The sequence below is a fragment of the Harpia harpyja genome, chromosome Z (assembly GCF_026419915.1).
Source record: "Harpia harpyja isolate bHarHar1 chromosome Z, bHarHar1 primary haplotype, whole genome shotgun sequence".
Lineage (NCBI taxonomy): Eukaryota > Metazoa > Chordata > Aves > Accipitriformes > Accipitridae > Harpia > Harpia harpyja.
In genome coordinates this window covers 47775661-47796648 of record NC_068969.1, presented here as the reverse complement: position 1 = coordinate 47796648, position 20988 = coordinate 47775661, and the positions used below count along the sequence as shown (strand labels likewise).

Genomic DNA, 20988 nt, shown 5'->3' with positions numbered 1-20988 from the left:
TCCATTTAGATACTTAAAAATGTCAAAAGATAACAGAATAAGAAATCATGCTAAAATCTCAGAATAGTCTTCAAGGGATAAGACAAGTCTACCATCTGACTTACTAGGCTCAAGGAACTTACCAACTTTCTCTGGGTCAGATACATTGATTTCTATATCAAATAAATCTCCATTTGCTTCCTCTTCAATCTAGGAAAAAGATATGCCATATATAATCAGGTAATATGCATTCATATTATGTATGGTTACAAGGATAAGGGTATAGAGGAAGGAGGAAGTCAGTATGTTTGTATAACTAAAAAACCATTCCAGACCGACCATCCAGTGCTAAGTAAATATAATTTCTAACATTGACTGTCACCACAACAAAGTTCATGCGGTGGACCTGGCAGAGTTAGGTTTACGGTTGGACTCAATGATCTTAAAAGTCTTTGCCAACCTAAATGATCTATGATTCTGTGATTTTAGTTTTAAGCCTTTCTGCAAAAGCTTTTAGTATGGCAGCCTTTTCACAGGACTTGTTGGCTTCAAAATTTTTAGTAAATACTTATCTTAGGGGTATGTTCATTGTATCTCCTACAATGCCAGCAGATACAATGGTTCAAAAACCACTCTCATTTGCGATGTTTCCGTACGCCTCTAATGAAAGGACAGATATTCCTTTTTATTAATGGTATCCGTAGCAGAAGAACTTGGGAAGGGAAAAGTAACAGAGAATTTTCTGATACTTGCCTGAGCTCTAATCATGCAGAATTTCATAATCTTTCACGTAATACACAGAAGACTGATAAAAACAGAGATATTAAGAAACACCATGGAAGAAGGGACAGTGTACCAGGACTAAAGGGGAGGAAAATCAGAATAAAATGCCATCTTGTGGTATCTGGGGAAGCAGCCATCATTGAGTGACAGGCAAGTCTTGTTTGCAAACTCATTTAGCAGAGGCACTGTCTAGTAAGAAAACACTCCAGGATGAATGGCATTCGGCAGTGCCCAGGCTTTGAATGGAATGCCAAATGTAAATAGCAATGTTAAAACTAGCATTAGCCTCAGCTGTTTGTTAGCATGCAGGATAATGCTAGAAAGTGCTTCCTCCATTTCCCCATTAACAACAGCTTTAGAAATCCAAGCTGAAACCTGTAACATGCTAGTAAGAGTTATTATACATCATAAACATTTCTGCTGTATCGAGCTAACGGCTTGCTCTAACGTACACTTTTACAATATCTATTCTGAAGGAATGAAGCTTCTTACTCCTCACACTACAGATCTCCAATATAATCACCTAAGTAATGAAATCTTATGGTATTTTCATGAGTCAAATTCACACTAAACTTTATATGCAAGATAAACAGAATAGGTCGTCTTTTACATACTTCTCCTTAGCAAAGGATGATCATGAGTCAACATGTAAGAACTGTGATTTTAAAAGAAGAAAAAACTTCAAAAAACAAACAAGACATTTTCATAATTTAGAAGTTTACTGTGTACCTCTTCTCTGGATCTATCAAAAATCACAGGGGCTGTTACACTTTTCGATTCCATTCTGGGAGCTACTAATGTAGGTGTTACAGGAGTGATTGCAGGAGTAGGTTCTGGTGAAAGTATTGGATCCCTCTCTGGACTGTCCAGTGAAACTTCTTCTGTTGCTTCTAGATAAACATTTTGAGTTAGCAAAGAAGTTTTTGTGCAATAGAGATGGATATGCATCACAAAGATAAAGATAACACATATGCACACTAAAAAATAACGATATACAAGTTTAATAAGATCATCTGTAAACAGCATCCATTTGTGCCAGATAATTTCTTTCAATACATAGCTAAACATTTGAGCTTGTAGTGCATAATGGGTTAAAGTAAGATTAATATTGCCTTTTTTTTTTTTTTTAATATATACTGTTTGGTAAAGAGCCTTTTAAAGTAGTCACAAGTGATAAGTCATGTATTTCTGCATGAGATATTGTGAAAACTAATGACTTTTTTTTTTTTTTACCACAAGCAGCTCTTTTTCAGCACTTGTACCAATTTTAGTTTTTGCACTCTGAACAACAGCTGATTTAGTCATATAGGCTGATAACTGAGCAGACCAAGCCATGTGCTAAATGAAATTACACAACCATAACACGCCCCGACCCCTGCCAAAAGCCCACAACCTGTAAAATAGAAATATTAGCAGGTGAGACATTCCGACTAGTAAGACTAACTACCTTTAGTCTCTATCTTCAGTCTCTTTGGGGCTTAAAACAGCTCACTTGAACTGAATACTTTCTTCAGACAGTTTATCTATCTTTAAAGAGGTGGTAAATCTCTGCTCGACAAATCCCACATGCTTTTCTCCACTGTTTTTGACCACTGGCAAACTACACACTTCCTGGGTATAGAGAAGTTCCTGTTCTAGTTTAAACAACTAATGCTGCTGTAGTCGCTAAATGCACATTTTCAAGAATTCTAGTTCCTTAAAAGATAACATTGACCACAGAACAGTCGTTTGATACCAAAATTGACTTCGCAACTGATCTCAAGTCTTGTTACAAACTAGACTTCCTGTGGCAACTACCTTACCAAGCAGGTAAAAGGCACTAAAACAGATCCTCTCTAAGTTACACAAAGTTACCAAAAAGGTTCACTATGCAATTTGGAAAAGACCTGTGCTTGCAAATTCTATCTGTGTGAACCACTGAATTTTCAAGAGAAAATACACTGTCTTTCTTCCAAACTTTTTTAAAGCCTGGTGCATAGAACTAGTCCTTACTCAACAGTTAAGAAAAGAGGAGCTTTAAAGGTCAGATCTACTTTAAAATTTGTGAGATAGTTACATTGTGTGTAAATAAAAGTCCAATTTTTGTCCCATGGACGACTGTTTGCTTCTCCAGAACAGCCTGTAATCTACTAGCAATGTAGAAATAGAACTGGGAATAGCATCCAATGAACTGTATCATTTATTACTGCAAAAAGTAGTATTATGATCTTTCATAATCAATACATCAAAACCACTCAGCTTTATCCCTGCTGCTGCTTAGAGATACTCTGTTAGTCAATTCTGTTTCCTGTTCTTCTGTAACACTTTTTTTGCCAGTCCCTGATTTTTTTCATAAATGAACAAAACCACACTTCTCTATTTCAGGGATGAAAATGACTCTGTGCCTAAAATTTGTTTGATACTGAAGCTCAAAATAAATTGAAAACCAAACTTCAAGGTCACTATGCCTTAACCTGGTTTGAAGCAGATGCTCATTCTGGCTTGAGGCTGACAAAAGTTTGCTGTCATCACTTTGTTTTGGAGTATATCATAGAATTGCTGAGCTTGGAAAAGATCTCAGCAGATCATCTAGCCTAACCCCTCTGTTCAATCAGAGTCAGCTACAGCAGGCTGCGCCAGACCACATCCGGATGGGTTTTGAGCATCTCCAAGGATGGAGAATCCACCTCCTCCTTGGACAACCTGTGTCAGTGCTTGACCACCCTCACCATTAAAAAAAAAAAACAAAACCAAAACAAACCCAACGTTTTTTTCTTATGTTTTATCTGTATTTCCATTTGTGCCCATTGCCTCTTGTCCTGTCAGTGGGGACCACTGAGAAGTCTGGCTCCCTCTTCTCCATTCCCTCCCATCATGTATTCATACACATTGTAGGATTCCCCCCAGGCCTGCTCTTCTCCATGCTGAACAGCCCCAGCTCTCTCAGTTTCTACTCATATGTCGTACATTTCAAGCCCTTAATCATCTTCATGGCCCTCCACTGGACTCACTCCAGCCTGTCAATGTCTCTCTTGTATTGGGTAGCTCAGACCTGGACTCAGCACTCCAGCCGTGGCCTCACCACGGCTGAGCAGAGGGGAATGATCACGTCCCTCAATCTGCTGGCAATTCTCTTCCTAATTTCAAGTTACAGATTTCCATAGTATTTTCAAACTAAACTTTAAAACAAGTACCTAAAGCTTTCTTTGAAAAGATTTATTTTCCTACCATTGCTTTATTCTTACTTCTAAATCTTTCTGAAGAATCCTGCTGAATCTTCCTGCCCTCAGATGCCACAGGAGGCATCTTACACCAATAAAGAACTTTATTTCAAAACCTCAAATCAGGTGGGAAGTCATGCTGAGGCAGTTGCAAAAAAAGTTTTTAGATTGGTAGAACAACAACATTTAAACATGGAAAAGAGGTAAATCTCTCCTTTAGTGGCTAACAGTATTCAACATGTGTTATACAAATGACTATGTCACAGAAACAGAAAAAATTATATATACATATGTAACATGTCATGTATGTAATATGATATAATATAAAATATTTAAAAAATTATAAAATGAAGCCATTCCACTTCAATTCTTCCTTTTTCTATCACCAGCTATATTCCAGCATGTGTGTTTGGGAAACAAACTACTAATCACCACTAAGTACTTCTCTGTACCTTCAAATTTTAGACAGGCTTATAAAACAAGCCATGAAACAATTCAAAGCACACAGATTTCTCACTCTCATCAGCTGAAAAAACATTCCTGTTACTGTAAAATCATGACTTCATGAAAAAAGTGAGAATTCAATGTAACAAACCAGCACTGCTATCTGATGAAACGGAAGCACACTCCTTCCCAGCACACCTCTTTTTCAGACTTGTATCTACACACCCATTAATATCATGAACTGATCCAGGTTGTGTATCACATGAACTCCAACCAGGATTAGCCCCCTGCTACTGTTCAGCAGATAGCTGAAGCTACTGCTAAGCTGGTACATTATTTCTGTAAAAGAGAAAGCAGCAGGAAAAAGCAGCTGGACAGGCAAGGAGGTTTCTTTTCAGCAAGACCAGCAACATTAGACTTCATCCACACCAGTATTTTTAAAGCCGTGCAACCCCAGGTTGGTTGGGCATGAGCAAATTTTTAAAGGTGCTGCCTATTAGCCCTCCTTTTCTATTTTCCTGGAGGAACTTACCCAGAGAAAATAGTACCTGTTTGATTGACAGCAGCAGGTCAGTTCTTTTAGGAAGAAGAAAAGAGAATTTATGCCTCCCTCCCTCCTGTTACCTCTCACCCCCAAGTTTTCATGCATCCTGAACTTTTACATAAATCTAGAGGAGTGAAATGCAAAAGATAGTGGAAGGGGGTGATGGTACAGAGCAGGACAGAGACAAGGATGTTGTACTTTTTGTTTAAAACAAAAGTATTAAAAGATTCTGAAGGGAAAAAGAAGTATTAGCTTTATATAACAACAGCAGGCTCTTACACTTTCTATTTTTTTCCCCATCAGAAAAGCAGTCTTTGAGTAGTACATAAGCTGAAGATCTGTTTTGCAAGAAATAGATTGTTCTGATGAACTCTGGCATTTATGCTTCTTACATTCTTTCACTTTGAGAAATCAGATGACATGGTCTAGATTAAAAAGTGTCATTGAAAATTCTTCTGTTTGCTTTTTGTTGGTATTTTTTTCATGGAAAGATGAATTTGGTAGGTTTCAGAGTAGAAGCTATGGCACTTTCAGAAACATTTGCTTGATTTATTCATTTTAGATTTTTCCCTGAAAACTTTGGTATTAGATTGTGGTTTTGTGGGCATTTTTTTGTTTGGTTTGTTTTTTAAATATTCTGTATTAGTATTTGCATGAAAAATGAAATCTAGATGTCTTGCTTTCTTGGAAAGTTCTCAAAAGCATGAGCTCTTCTTGCATAAAGAGAGGCAACTGCTCTACCCCACTTTTAGGAGGAAAACATTGAGATCCAACACTCACATCAGCCATGGCAGTTATCAGCACATATTAAGCACTGCCACCAATCTAATGCTGTAAGACTTCTACACACAAATATCTACTCTGCAATCCATAAACAGTCTTTGTTATGGATCACTGTCAAGATGCTTAACTCCAAAAGAATATGAAACATCTCATCCTGCTGCAGAAGACAACTATTTATGCTTAATTAACATTCTACAGCCAACTACATCAAGTTTCTATCAGCCCTCAAGCATGGGGCTCAATCTCAGCATTAGACAGCTCTTGTTTCTTTACTTTTCACCTCTAGTATTTGTCAAACATCATCTTAGAAAGTGCAAGTTTGCAATTCCTCACTAGCAGCTCACTTCAGCTAAGTTATTTTTACTGGTCACACTTCTAAATGTCAGACCTCTAACATTCTGACATGGCTTGACTGTTTAAATTGGCTGATTATCTTTGAAAGTTTACTCAGGTGATCACATAAATGCAGAAGTAAACTGAAGTAGAAACTGTTGTCCAGAACAGAGGAGAAGTTATTAAAAAAAGGCTTCTCCAGGTGTAGCAACATTTCAGAGACAGATACCCTAACAGAACTGTGAGAACTACTACACCTAAGTCATAGCCCATGACCCTTACTGTTACACCAGGAGTACTAAGGATAATCTTAATGAGAACAGAAATAGTTTTAACAGAACAGTCAGCCACTAATAAGGCTGCCTTCTGACTTCAAAACTGTAGGTTCACAGGTGCTTTTGTGCATTTGTTTCTCGCAGAAGAGATCTAGAACTGAACAACCAGCTTCTATAAAGCAGCGAGGCATCTGCACCAATCTCTTCTGATCAGACACACCCCATGACAGCAGCCTGACAGACAACATCAGGTAGAAACTTTTGCTGTTCAGCTGGTCTTAAAGTACGTGTCTTGTCTGGTCCGCAGAATTAGCATCTCCTTTTCTGTATCAACTTCCAGGAAAAAAGCCTAAGACAAACCTATCAGGACCTGAAGAAAAACAAAACAAAACCCCAATAAAAACAAACATCACCCCCCTCCACCTCATTGACCTTCCCCCAGGACACAGTAACTAGATACTTGCATAAGATGATCCATTCCCAAACACCTTTCAGAGCTGAAAAAATAAAAGAACATAAACACTAATCTTTTACCAGACTAGGGAAGAGGAAAAAATCATAATTTTCCATTTTTCTGAAAGTGGTGACAGAGCACTGACATAACTTCATAGACCTGCTCATCACCTATGAGCACTACAGTGAGAAGGCACAGACAGCTATGTCATGCACAGGCAGTCCATGGCACATTTCTGCAGCTACACACAGAACTTTAGGCCAAGATTTTAGAAGACTAATTCAAAATTTAGTTCTTCACTCTACAGCAGAAGCTTATGGACAGGTTTTAAGACACAACCCAAAGCCTCATAGACACTCTTAAGACTACTGTCCTGGTTTTGGCTGGGATAGAGTTAATTTTCTTTCTAGTAGCTGGTATAGTGCTATGTTTCGGATTTAGTATGAGAATAAAGTTGCTAACACACTGATGTTTTCAGTTGTTGCTAAGTAGTGTTTAGACTAAGTCAAGGATTTTTCAGCTTCTCATGTCCAGACAGCAAGAAGGCTGGAGAGGCACAATAAGCTGGGAGGGGACACAGCCAGGACAGCTGACCCAAACTGGCCAAAGGAATATTCCATACCATGTGATGTCACATCCAGTATATAAACTGGGGGGAGTTGGCCTGGGGGATCACTGCTCAGGAACTAACTGGGCATCAGTGAGCGAGTGGTGAGCAATTCTGTTGTGCATCACTTGTTTTGTATATTCCAATTATTTTATTATTATTATTGTTGTCATATTATTATTGTAATTATTACCATTATTATTTTCTTCCTTTCTGTTCAACTAAACTGTTCTTATCTGAAACCAAGAGTCTTACTTGTTTCTTCCCAATTCTCTCCCCCATCCCACCGGGTGGGAGCAGCGGTGGTGAGCGAGCGACTGTGTGGTGCTCAGTTTCTGGCTGGGGTTAAACCACGACAACTACCTGGTTTGGAGCATTGACCATTACTGTCTCCACATGTAAAAGCTCTACAAGGTAAGATAAAGTAATTCTTTTTTGGCCAAATAATCAACACACTGACTTTTATTCTAAGGGTAAAAGTGCTTAAGTGGGTTTAGCAAGACAGTTTGCTTTTTTCCAGAACTAAGAACAACAATACTAATAAATGCAGCAGCAAAATTTACTGGTCTCCAATGACAGCTGGAAAACTCATTTTCGTTCACCTTTGAAACCCAGTTTTAATAGTTCAGCCAAAGTACTTATGAGTCACCAGAGACGAGGTAATGAATACCTAAAACATTTTATTGCACATACTATCCTGTAGCTGCCGCAGAAACACAATAGCAAAGAAGCTTTAAGTATAGTCAAATAGCCTAAAAAAATCCCAGGTTCTGAACTGCATTAAAACAATATAGGAAATCATATAATTTGTTCTCCCTTACCTCCTTTTCTATTAGGTTGCATTATTAGATGGAATAATGAAAAAGATTTATCAAGCCTACAATAGCTAGAGAAGCATACCGTCACATTTTTTACAAATAAGTCTGCAAAACTAGAATTGTTTATGCCCCCAAAGCATCAGAGTCCCTCTTTTCAGGAGCCACCCACAGGATTTCCTTTACCTGGATTTTATAGTGTCTAATAATTCAGTATGAAGGAACAACGTAAGTTAGAAACCTGTGGAACTTCGTTCTCTTCCTCTCCGGTTAAGCATTCCTACAAGCTGTAACAAGATAGGTTCCTCTGGAATTTCAACATGTTGAAGAAAAAAAAACCCAGTCACACTCACTTGTTAATTAAGTCTTGCTTTCATAGAAAGCCAGGCTTATGCAATCACACTGGAAGCAAGAAAATAGGTATCTCATGTTGCCTTCTCACATTGTTTCTATTCATTGCAAATCAGTATCAGAAACTTAATCAGATGGATTAATATCATTGTCTAGCAAAACAGTCCTAAGAAAGAAAAGAATAGTTATAGTTGTGAGTGCACAGCACTGGAACACAAATTAGACATTGTTTTTGAGAACGCCTATGCTGACAGTGATACAAAGACAGAAGTTCATCACTACGGTACAACTGTGTTACGCAAACTTCCTGCTTAGAACGGTACACCGTGAAAGATGTCATATTCTGTCCTAGGCTCCATAAATCACTCTTGTTTTTTTCCCCTCTTTGAGCATTTGTACTAACCTCTGTCTCTATATAAACTGACCTTTTAAAGACCAGTCTTGGTTGTGTTAGACATGCAGTATGTTAGATGTTTTTAGTTCAGTGCTGCATGCATTTAAGAGAATGTCTTCCATAGCAAAATTCAAACTCATTAAATCAGTTCTGTGTGTTTTCCTCGCAGCATTCATTTCAGTTGAAACAATCTGGATGCTAACATTTGCTCCTTCTGTCTGGTTCCCCTCAATATTTACTCCAGCCACCTTTTTTCTTAATATCATCCAAATGAGAATTGGCTTTCCTAAAATATCCATTCCAGATGGCTCTATGGTTATAAAAAGTTGGTTTTATATACTGAAGCTAAATAACTAAATTACTGGTACTAGAAAGTTTCATAACTAAAGCGCTGCTGGTCTTTGCAAGTCGTAAGATCAGGTAATATAAATACAAAAGAAGTAAGATTACCCCTCTATTCTTTATTCACTTTTTCTCTTAAAACCCTTTCAGAGAGTTAAACTAGTCAATACATTCTAACACTGTCATGAGCAAACACAAGTTCAAATACATGCAAATACAAATTTAGTAATTTCAGAACAAAGGTTAATAGGCATGTATATACATGTATCTATACAAAATAGCCCAGAACTAAAGGCTATGAAGTTTACTTTCAAACAATTACATCAGGGAATCAACTGAGATGAGGACTGTATTCAAAGCAGATTGCCAACTGACTCACTCAATAGGTAGGAATAGGTAAAGTGTTAGTATTGAGAAGCAGCACTCAGAACCATCTTTCGACGTACAAAATATACTTCAAATATAACATCTCCTTTCCTGAATAGTTAATGGTCCTACACCTGTAATTGACAGCAACCATAACCCACGTTAGGACAGTCGAAAACCAACATCAGAGTAGTGACTGATTAATGAAGCACTAGAAATGTGTTGTCTATTGACTGATTACTTATCAGAACTTTCATACATCTTTCTCCAAAACATGCAATACTGTCAAGTATCAAAGACAGAATCATGCCCTAGTGAAATGATAGGACTGGTCCCGTACACCAATTTGTTACCTTTTTATTGTAACAAAAGAGTCTCAAGAAAAAGGGAATACCCTCCAGCTTGCAATACGACCTCAATTATCTTTGTACTTGGAAAAGACTGGGACAGGTTGTGTATGGTTATCAAGTAGAAAACAAGGATGAAACTTAAGTCATGTTTTTACACACAGATTTGAATATTGTTAATTACATAATGATAAATACTATTATTACTGTCAGCAGAACACATTACTAACCAGCTAACACTGCCACACTGCCACTGACAGTACACACCACTGAGAAACTTGCATTTAGTAAACAAACTTAACTAATGTTACGAAATACAAGAAAAAAACTGTACATCATTGTCAAACTATTTAAAAGGTTTTAACACTCCTTCCCAGAAAAGCACATTTCTTTCAGTCCAAGAGCAAAAGAGTTTTTGCGGACACATTAGAAGCAAAGAGCAATTACCAGCAAAGAGGTCTTCTCTGTCATCATCTAGCATGATTTCTGCTGGCTTTGGACCATTGGAGTTTGTGCTGAGGTCTTCTGCAGGAAGACTTGCTGGCTCTGGAGATGAAGGACTTGACTGTTTAAAAAAAAAAAAGAAGTGAAGTAATTAGTAGAGAACCAGTTGCCATGTGTCAGTATATGAGAATTACCGGAACAAACATTCTTTCATTGCAAAGAAACAAGGCAAGATGTACAGAAAGGAAACCCTGCCAGCTATTTCCATTTCCTACTCCTGGCGTGGTAACAATGAACAAAGGATATGAGCTAGTCAACAGCTCTTTTCATTTCTTTGTCAGAGAGAAAAAAAGTCACCTGTTTCCTCAGGTTTAAGTAACATGAAACAAAAGCTGCTACAGAAATATATAGAATAATTCTATTAGTATTGCTGAATGTAATTTGATTAAGTTCCTTTTGGAAAGGCTTAGATTTAAAGCTGGATTTATACATAGAAAAAAATTAATAAAGAAATCTCCAAGAACTCTATACCAGTTTTTCAGAGATTAAACTAACGCGTTAATGCCATCCAAACAATTCAACGCGGCTTGTGGCCATAAGAAATTTTGATAGCTTTGCAACAGGTTGAATTTGGGGATTATTGCCAGAGGGTCACATTGTACTGTACATGGAAGCTAGGCCTGCCATAGATACAGTTCTTTTAATTCACTGAAGACTAGAACTTGCCCTGTGAAAAAGAGAAATACTTGCAGACGCTGAGGAAAATTAAAGCAATTTATAGCTTACTCACAAAATAAACAAACATCTGACTGAAGATCAGTGCTTCAGTTAGAAAATCCTTGTTGAATACAAGTATCAACTATGATTACTGCATAGTACTAGAAAATCTGCAAGGCTCACTTCTCACAACTTCATCCAAGACAGCTAACTAAGGAGTTTTCAACAACAGCGTATTTATTCATGAATGCATGCACTTTAAAAGGAGCATTTGTAAACTGTGTCACTACTTGCTTCCTAGTTTTTGCATAGAGTTGTCATAATTTAAGTTCAGAACCAGAATTCAAAACAGGTAGTAAATGTTTCAGGCTACATGTCTGTGGCAACAAATGCCACAGGCTACAAAAGATTTAAAAAAGCTTGAAAAATACAGAAAAGCCACTGAAAAAGTCTGTCCAGATTCTATTTTCACATTCATAAATGTAGCAAGGCAGCAGTTCTAAGGGAAGGCCTTTCTTATAGCTGCCTGTCCAAGAACAGTGTACGTCCTGACACGGAGTATGGCACTGCTGCTTTACTTCAAGCAGCAGAGAGCAAGATCCTCGCCCCCGCATCTATCCAGACCGCAGCCACCTGAAATTCTGGCACAGAGGAATTAAGCAAGAAACAGTAAAAATCCTGCCAGACAAATTCAGACACAGTACAAAATGTTTTTTCAGAGGACATATGAAATCAAGGCTCTGTTGACCTGGAAAGGTGTTAGCTCAAGGTTTTCCCTGCTGAAGACAGAAGGAAGATGAAAGCAAATACGAGAATACCAGAAAATTTATATTTCTTAAACAAGATTATGGTTGCAACAAGGAACCGGTCCATTCAAATGACAGAAGAGGTTATATCGCCTTCCCTTTGCCAAAGGCTGCCACTCTCTGAAAAGCCCATATGTAAAGTGGGGAAACCAATAAACAAATCAAAGTGATGAGCAATGAAAGAGCAGCCTCTCAGACTGCTTGTTGCATTTTGCCCTAGAGCCTGCAACGGAAGTCAAAGCAGAAACACTTGCAAACTGTATGTAGGTAGTAGAGTTTACAACCTTACAAGGAACCAATCCACTAGCCACATGTACACTTCTCATCTCGTACTAAACCAATGCCGAAATGATCCCACGGCAAATAGAGTGCTCTGAGGTAATAAAGGTCTATTTGTTCACTCTGTGAAGTATGATCCTTAAGTTGTATCACAAGATTTGCAACTAATTTAGACAAAATTAACTAGGAAATGTAAGAAAACCTCACCACTTGACATGCTTTATTATTCTACAAATGATACTACAGATAGTATGTGTCACATGTAATAGTCGATAGTTTTAAGTGATTTCAGAACTCAGAAGTGGCATATTCCAGAAGAAACAGTCTGTCTCTCCAGGCAGAGCTGCACAGAGCTGTGGGTTCAATATCTTGTACTTCAGCTAGAACAGCAAAGTATGGAAATGCTTGATTTCCCTGTGAGGTTCAAGCAGTTTAAAGTTTTATCAGCAAAAGCAACTCTTCACAAAAAAGTTACAGATACTGATTCCAAGTCAGTTTTGCTGCTACTCAACTTTGAACAGCAGCCCACTTACATTTTGATAGCTCTAGGGTTCAGGACATAGTGGGGACCCCACATTACGACAGATGCAGAATGGCGTGTAGCTCATGCTTGTCAATTCACCTCCATGAAAAACAGCTGTAATACAGCCAGACATAGGGAACAAGTCTTCCTGCACACTTGCACATAGCAAAGGGCTTTCTGTTTTATCCCTTAATTGTGCTCTTGATTAATGAGTGGTGGAAAAGAGCCCTTAGAGAAGACTGACATCTTCAAGCTATTCCCTCAGTCTATCTTCTCAGTTTTATCTGAGGTAGCTATTTTCATTACTGATGGTTAATTTTGACTATACCTGGCTTCTAATCACAAAAAGAAACCCTACAAGACACAAAATTCACCTTGAACATTTAAACCTGATCAACATATGGCATAATATGAAAAACTAAACATTTACGTGCCTAAAGCAACAAGTTAACCAAGGCCTATACAAAGCTATTCCCACTTTGAAAAAAGGAACAGATTCGTCCTAGGAATAGCTACCAGGTCCTGGTAGGATTATGGGTCCCTTTCTATCACTGAGCTGGTGTTGTGGTTTAAGCCCAGCCAGCAACAAAGCACCACGAGGCCACTCACTCACTCACCCCCTCCCCGCCCCGGGGTGGGATGAGTAGGAGAAAATATGAAGAAAAGCTCATGGGTCGAGACAAGGACAGGGAGGGATCACTCACCACGTAAGGTCATGGGCAAAAGACAACTTGGGGAAAAAACAAAATCCATGTGATTTGCTACCAATCATATCAAACCAAGGATAATGAGAAGTAAAACCCAAATCTTAAAACACCTTCCCCCCACCTCTCCCTCCTTCCTTGCTCAACTCCACTCCTGGTTTTCTCCACCTCCTCCCCCCAGCAGCGCAGGGGGACAGGGAATGGCGGTTGGGGTCAGTTCATCACACGTTGTCTCTGCCGCTCCTTCCTCCTCAGGGGGAGGACTCCTCACTCTTGCCCTGCTCCACCATGGGGTCCCTCCCACGGGAGACAGTCCTTCATGAACTCCTCCAACATGAGTCCTTCCCACGGGCTGCAGTCCCTCCAGCACAGACTGTTCCAGCATGGGCCTTCCCACGGAGTCATGCCATCTTTGGGGGCATCCACCTGCTCTGGCTGCAGGTGGGCATCTGCTCCCCCGCTCCCCTCCATGGGCTGGGGGGGGACAGCCTGCTGTCTCACCACGGGCTGCAGGGGCATCCCCTCCTTCTTCACTGACCTCGGTGTCTGCACAGGGGCTCCTCTCACATTCCAATTCCACTACTCACTACTGGTTCCCCTTCTTAAATCTGTTCTCCCAGAGGCGCTGCCACCGTCGCTGATGGGCTCGGCCTTGGCCAGAGGCAGGTCCGACTTGGAGCCAGGGAAGCTTCTAGCAGCTTCTCACAGGAGCCACCCTTGCAGCCCCTCCCCCACTACCAAAACCCCACCACACAAACCCAAAACATGGGAAAGATACTGTCCATTGGTACGGTTAAAGAAAGCCAATAATTCTTCTCTGGATACCTGGCTTCACAGCTGTCATTAACGTACCAGTTACAGATGGCTTTCTCCAAATTTCACATACCTCCATTTCCACAAACCACAACTGGAGGATACTTGCAAAAGGAAAGGACTCAGACCTTAGGAGCACCTCAGAAAGCTCAAGAGGCAAAGCTTATTCATGCAGCTGGTATAATTTGTATACAAGACACAAAGTCTAGAAGTAACTCTTTCAGAAAGATTTCCAGTGAAACAGAAGTTCTGTCTGTGTGTTATTTGTTTTATGAAGATATAACAAATTTATATTTGTTATAAAATTCAAGTTCTGTTTTTAAGAATAGGAGATATTAGTTGATTTACAAGTAAAATGTCTTTCCTTTGAAATACCCTTTCAGCTGTGTACTGGTTTTGGCTGGGATAGATTTTCTTCATAATGGCTTGTATAGTTCCACAGTTTGGATTTGTGAGCGCACAGTGTTGACAACACAGGGATGTTTTAGTTATTTATTACTGATCAGTGCTTACACAGCATGAAGGCCTTCTCTGTTTCTCACTGCCCTGCAGTGAGAAGGCTGGGGGAGGACAAGAATCTGGGAGGGGACACAGCCAGGACAGCTGACCCCAACTGACCAAAGGAATATCCCATACCATGTAACACCATGCTCAGCAATAAAAGCTGTGAGGAAGAAGGAGGATGGAGAGGATATTTGGAGTTCATGGCATTTGTCTTCCCAAGTAACCATTACGTGTGGTGAAGCCCTGCTTTCCTGGAGATGGCTGAACAGCTGCCTGCCAATGGGAAGAAGTGAATGAATTCATTATATAGTGCTTGCGTGCGCAGCTTTTTCTTTACCTGTTAAGTTTTCTTTATCTTAACCTGCAAGTTTTCTGACTTTTACTCTTCCAATTCTCTCCCCCATCCTGCAGGGGGGAGTGAGTGAGCGGCTGTGCAGGGCTCAGCTGCCAGCTGGAGTTCAACTGCAACAAGCTGACAGCTGAATAAGGTATTTCCTGGCCTATTAATTTTTCAGTGGCTCTTTGGTATTTTTAAACAGCTGTCATTCTCAAACAAGATAAATTAAGGATGGGGTTAAATAATTTCACAGACAGTTGGGGTTTTATATGAAAAAGATAATGTGTAGAAACTTATTAAAAATCATTACTGGTCTGAACACACCATCAGCTTGTTTTTAAGAGTTTTGCAACAAAGTTCAGTTCATTATCTTCAAAAGTTATCTTCAGAACAGACATAGTCCTCAGGGAACTATGAAAACCCAGAAAGCCACAGCTCTGAATGTATCAGAAACTACAGTCAATTAATTCCTAATAATCTGATTATTTTACATGGTCAGTGGGTCAGAGAGTACTATTCAGCCTCTCAAAAAAAGCACCCATGCACCCAAACAACTACTAACATATTAAGCTATTCCAGTTACACCCTACTACAGGTGCAAGCTAAAAGACAGGACCCCAACTTTGCTCTCTTATCTCTGCGAAGTACAGCTAAAAAGGTGATTAAAATAGCTGTTAGAAGAGTTAGTAGTTAGCGCAGTGAAAATCTGAGTATCAGACAAGAAATGGAAGATGTGCCTAACAAAAAACCTCATGGCCCAGACACACATGGATGGCATAGCTGTTTAGAAATTTTAAACTGACTTGACGCCAACAATTCACGAAATGTCACAAACATGTCCATTTCCTGAAAGGTACTGGCCTGTGAAATTTCTGAGAGACTCCTGAGCTGAAAGTAAGTCAGGTGAAGCATCCAACAACCAAGATACCCAATGGCCACGACATTCAGATATGCAGGGCAGTCAGGATCCTGCTTTACTTGTTTCCTAGAAAACAAGTTTCTGGTGAGAAGTCTATGGGCCCATTCCAATTTGCAAGGGCAATAACAAGCTCAATTTTCTCCTCTTTTATTGTGCATTACATTCAGCGGCAATAACTGTTTTATAGCTTTGACTTAGGAAGAAACAAGAACAACTTTTCACATTTTCTGTTGGCTGAAATTACAGCCCTAGATGCTTGGACATCCTCTCTTCTCTTAATAGTAGAGTCCCCCCCAAACCAGTTGAACTACTTGTCTGAACCCCTCCTAGCCTCCTTCGGTCAGAACACAATAATAGGCTGACAAAAGCTAACCAGCATACTATTCTAATTGTTCAAGTTAACCAGGCTCATTGTCTGAAATAGGGTTACAGAAGCTCACACATCACAGCATGGGCAGAGAGAACAGACTCAACAGCAGGACAGTAACATTTTCAGCAGAAAGTAAGAGGACGCAAGCAATCACACTAGAACGAATGCCTATGTACTTCCATTACAGCCTGGATTTAACACCAAGGAACAAGACACACATTTCCAGTAGAATTACACCAATCAATCTTGGATACAGAGTTAGTTTTGTGCAGAGGTAGAGTACAGTGTTGAAGGACTTAATATTTTCCACTCAGATATTCCAACGGGATCTTTACTGCTTCCTCTATAATTGTCACTGTTAAATTCAATGGATATCATTAAAGACATCTGGACTTCTGTGTCTATCTAATGTTTTGCCTTCTGTGCAAAAACCAAATGCATGTTGCAGATCTTTGACATCAACTGATAAACTGGCAATGAGATTATATACACACCCTGCCCTAAATGACAGTCCTTGATAGATTACCACATCTACTGCTTACTGATTGGTTTCAAGTGCCTCCATGTATTCTTCCATTAGAAAAAAACCCAGGAATATAAATACCAGTTGAAATGAATATGTGGCAGCTTAGCTACATGTTCACTCAACACCTGCTTTACAAAACAGAGACAGACAGTACAGAAATGAGAAGTTTAGGGGAAATGAAGTAAGAAGTGGTGCAACAAGGAAGGTGGCAGAGAAACAGACTAGGGCAAGGAGGAGGGGGAAATGATGAAATGAGAGTAACACTAAACATGCAATTTTTCAGAAAATCTAACATACTCTTTTTTCATATATGTTGCCAAAAGTGACTTTCATACAGTTGTTTGTGGTCCCTCCTAAGAGCGGCAGAGGACATGGACAGCAAATCAGCAAATTGTTGATTACAAACTTGTAACAGGACGATTCTTCTCATAATGCACAGTTAACTTCCAGAACTTCTTGTTGCGCGTGTCATAGACACTTTTTTTTTTTTTTGAAACAAAAAACCCCAAACCAAACCAAAACCCCATGCACTTAAAAATTCAGCAAGTAGGTAAGTCCTTGGAAGATTATTAGTATTGTAATGCTACCTAGGGCTCAGGAGGTCCCTGAGCTACAAAAAACTGGTATCTGAGAGAGCACTGCAGGTGACTACCAGCACATACATACAATCATCAGCAATATTCTTCACATGGCATCCACCACTGAGTATCGTTGTAAATGCAGTCTTGGCTGAGACTATTTTTCTGATTCAGTCCAGCTGTTCTCATTGATGAAAGCAACTCTGACAGCTAAAGGCAGACCACTCAGTGACCATGAATTTAATGGAAGCAGTCCTCCAGACATTACAATATGGTTGGCACAACGAAAACCAAACAATCCTTCTACTGCTCTTAGGCACTGTGGGTATCTGATGAGGAAATAAGCACCCCACCAGCTCAGACAAGCTGCTGCTCAGCCAGGTGCCCAGAGTTCATAGGTGCCCTACGTTCACAGAAAGGGAAGCATTCTCATTCTCGTACATCCAACAAGTTTTCAAGTCCTAAAACGTGTTCTCACCGCATCCCAGAAATGCCAGGTATTACAGCTCAGTGTGTTTTACATTCTAGAATTAAGAGGATTTAATTTAAGTCACTAACTTTTAGTACGTGCACAAAGAAAGTTAAAACTCCAGCTTCTTTTTCTTTGCATCAGAGAATTCAACTTGAAATAAACAATATTCTCCATTTCATTATACAGATAAGCCACCGAAGTCAGTCAGCCTTCCTGTATTTAAATATTTCATATTTGCTGTTCATAATATACACTGAACTTGTATTTTGTCAGATGAAACTTAGATGAGTTAGCATGTGTTTTCTAAATGGAGACTTCATTAACATGGAAGCTACTTGGAAGACATGTTAGAAATCTTGTAGCTTCTCTACTGCACAACAAAATCATAGGTAAGGAAGGAACAGCCTTTTGTGAGCTGCAAAGAGAATGAAAACAAGAAAAAATAGGAGGGGGGCTGAAATTAATCATGCAAAAAGCAAATGGACAGCTCCAAGATAAACCAGTTGGGAACCCTTTCAAAGTACCATAGCCTTCATCTAAGTTGGCTTTGGACCTCACCGTCCTTTGCCATGCTCTCTCCTCTGGTATCAGCAAACAAATACGTGATCAACTATGAAAAGCAGGATGCCATTCTGTTGTTACTATAGAACTTCCATTGCCATTTAGTAACAGCTACTTCATGAATATTTACAGGACTAAAACAACACTCAAGACAGAAGTTTAATTAGGCCCACACCAAGAGATAACTGTTCTTCTCTGGACTAAGGTGTCCTATACACTTGAGTTAAATAATCTACATTCAAGCTAGTGAGAAGTTCAATTTTTAGGATCTCTTCCTTCCAAATTTGCAGGAAAATCACGAGATTAAGGCTCTTCCCTAAATGCTGTAGCTGATTAGACATCAAAAAAAGCTTTACTGACAAAGCTTTTCAAAGCTTCTCTTTAAGCAAAGACGCTTCCCCTTTCTACTTAGCTACTTTCTTTCAAATAGACTCTCTGCAAACACAAAGCAGCACAACATAACTGTCAGCGAAACCACCCAAACCAAAGTGCATTTCTTTGCCAGTTTTTGCAGTTAGAGGAGTTTTCAGTAAACATTTTTAATCATTAAGATGAGGACTTCTCATTGTAACTGTGATTTAAACTCTAAATCTATCTTCTCTCTTGCAGCTTTAATTCCAGACCACATCAGTAAAGACATTTGTTTATGTTATACTGCAGCCTTTCTTAGCGAAGAGACCACGACTCCAATAACACACACTGTATCACACAGAGATACACAGAAATCTTTTGATACAATTCTTGTCAACTGCAGGTTCACATCATTTGCTATTCCTTCACAGCATATTTCCACAGATCTTTTTCTACCAATGCACAGATTATGCATCAATAAAAAGAAAAAAAAAAAGTGACTCGAGAGAAGGCAAGTGACTTTAAAATACATTTAAGAGCCTCTTTGTATACTGGCCTTTTTTGTTAATGACAAGCAACAGCCAGCGTAAAACAAAGAACCACGCACTGATCCAATTACTGTAAAGGTCAGGGACAGGAAACTCTTCAGGAAAAGAGGAACAGGAACAATTTTCTTTTTAAAAGGGCAGCTGCACACAGGAAGAACAAAGTTGTTCCACAAGGTACTGGTAAAACACACAGGTGAAACATGACCACAACAACTCAGCAAGAAAAGCTCCCGCTGTAGTGAATGAACGCAGAAGCATTTTTCAGAACGAGGACCTATTTACGCATTCAGTTGTTCCAGTTTTTGGTTTGGTTTTTTTTGCCTCGCACGCACGGAAAGCAACCACGGTTTGGAGATGTGCTCACCCCCAGTTTTCAGACCTTCCAGACTCTGTTTTCTCTGACCAACTGCACGTTTCACAACGCCTTGCACGCATGCATGCCTCCTGCCTTCAGCCGCCCGTAACGGCCCCTCCTGCTCGGAGGCGGCGGCGGCAGGGCGTGGGGGGGGCACCGGCGGCAGGCGGGGCGGCGCGGCGGGGCAGTCACCGGCCGCCCGGCGACGGCAGGCTCAGCCTCCGGCAGCCCCGCGCTGCGCCGGCTCCGGCGGCAGAAGGCTTAGAGAGAATTAAGAAGTTTCTGCAAGTTTTTTTTTTTTTTTTGGCAAACGGGAAGGGGGTGAAGCCTCGGACAGAAAATGGGTTGTTATCAATCCACACAAGGGCTAAGGGGGCGGGGGGGGGGGGGGACAGGACCAGCGAAACTGGCGTCGTGTGAAGAGGAAAGGTGGAAATATTTATTTGCCCGGCTGTACGAGAAGGGGGTAAGACGAAGGAAAGCGGCGACCTGGCACAGCGGTACTTGGAGAAAGAGTTTCGGGTTTCTTTTGGCAGGAGAAGACCTGAGGGGGACCACCGAGCCCCCGCGGGGCCGAGGCCACTCGCCCGCCGGGAGGGAAGCGCCGAGGAGTCGCCGCTACCGGAACAGAGGCAGGCGGCGGGGCCGCAGCCGGGGGCCGGGCCGGTCAGGGCCGGGGGCCCCGGCCAGGAGCGCGGCACCTGCGGCCTGGCGGGAAAGGGAGGGCCCGGCGGGCGCCGGCGCGGCCGCGGCGTTCGGGCCCCGCGGTGGACGGGCGGGCTCTCACCTCCAGGGTGGACACGGTGCTGGTAAAGAGGTCCTCGCCTTCCTCCAGCTCCTCGAAGTCGGCGGGCCGCGCCTCCCCCAGCGGCGGGGGCTCCCTCTCCGCCGCCATCTTCCCTTCCAGCCCTGCCGCCAGCCCCGCGCTCACGTGACAGCCGCACCGCCCCCTGCAGCCACGTGACTGGAGGGGCACGGCAGGCGGCGGGAGCGAGCGAGCGGGGCCGGGGGGGGGGGGGGCGGTGGCGGGAGGACGGGAGATTCCCTTTCCCGGGGCAGCGGGGCCCGCCGTCGCCGTGAAATAGTTCCGCGAAGTCGGTCGCTGTCTGCGGAACCCCTCAAAGCCTGCGTCCCAGGGAGGCAGCGTCCACGCGTGTCTGTGCT

At 41.0% G+C, this 20988-nt stretch overlaps 1 protein-coding gene across 2 annotated transcripts in view; it reads right to left on the bottom strand.

Moving 5' to 3' along the window:
• SNX2 (sorting nexin 2) overlaps positions 1-20768 on the bottom strand; it is a 35612-nt gene extending 14844 nt beyond the window's left edge. Inside the window, exons 1-5 of one of the 2 annotated variants that reach the window (XM_052778061.1) lie at positions 20612-20768; positions 10465-10582; positions 8459-8524; positions 1492-1652; positions 123-189 (exon numbers count right to left, since the gene is read on the bottom strand). In XM_052778061.1, coding sequence (XP_052634021.1) covers positions 123-189; positions 1492-1652; positions 8459-8524; positions 10465-10582; positions 20612-20719 — 520 coding nt within the window. In that variant the 5' untranslated portion in view covers positions 20720-20768. The remainder of the gene's footprint in view (positions 1-122; positions 190-1491; positions 1653-8458; positions 8525-10464; positions 10583-20611) is intronic. The other variant, XM_052778060.1, reaches the window with a different exon arrangement.
• Positions 20769-20988: the final 220 nt, after the last annotated feature.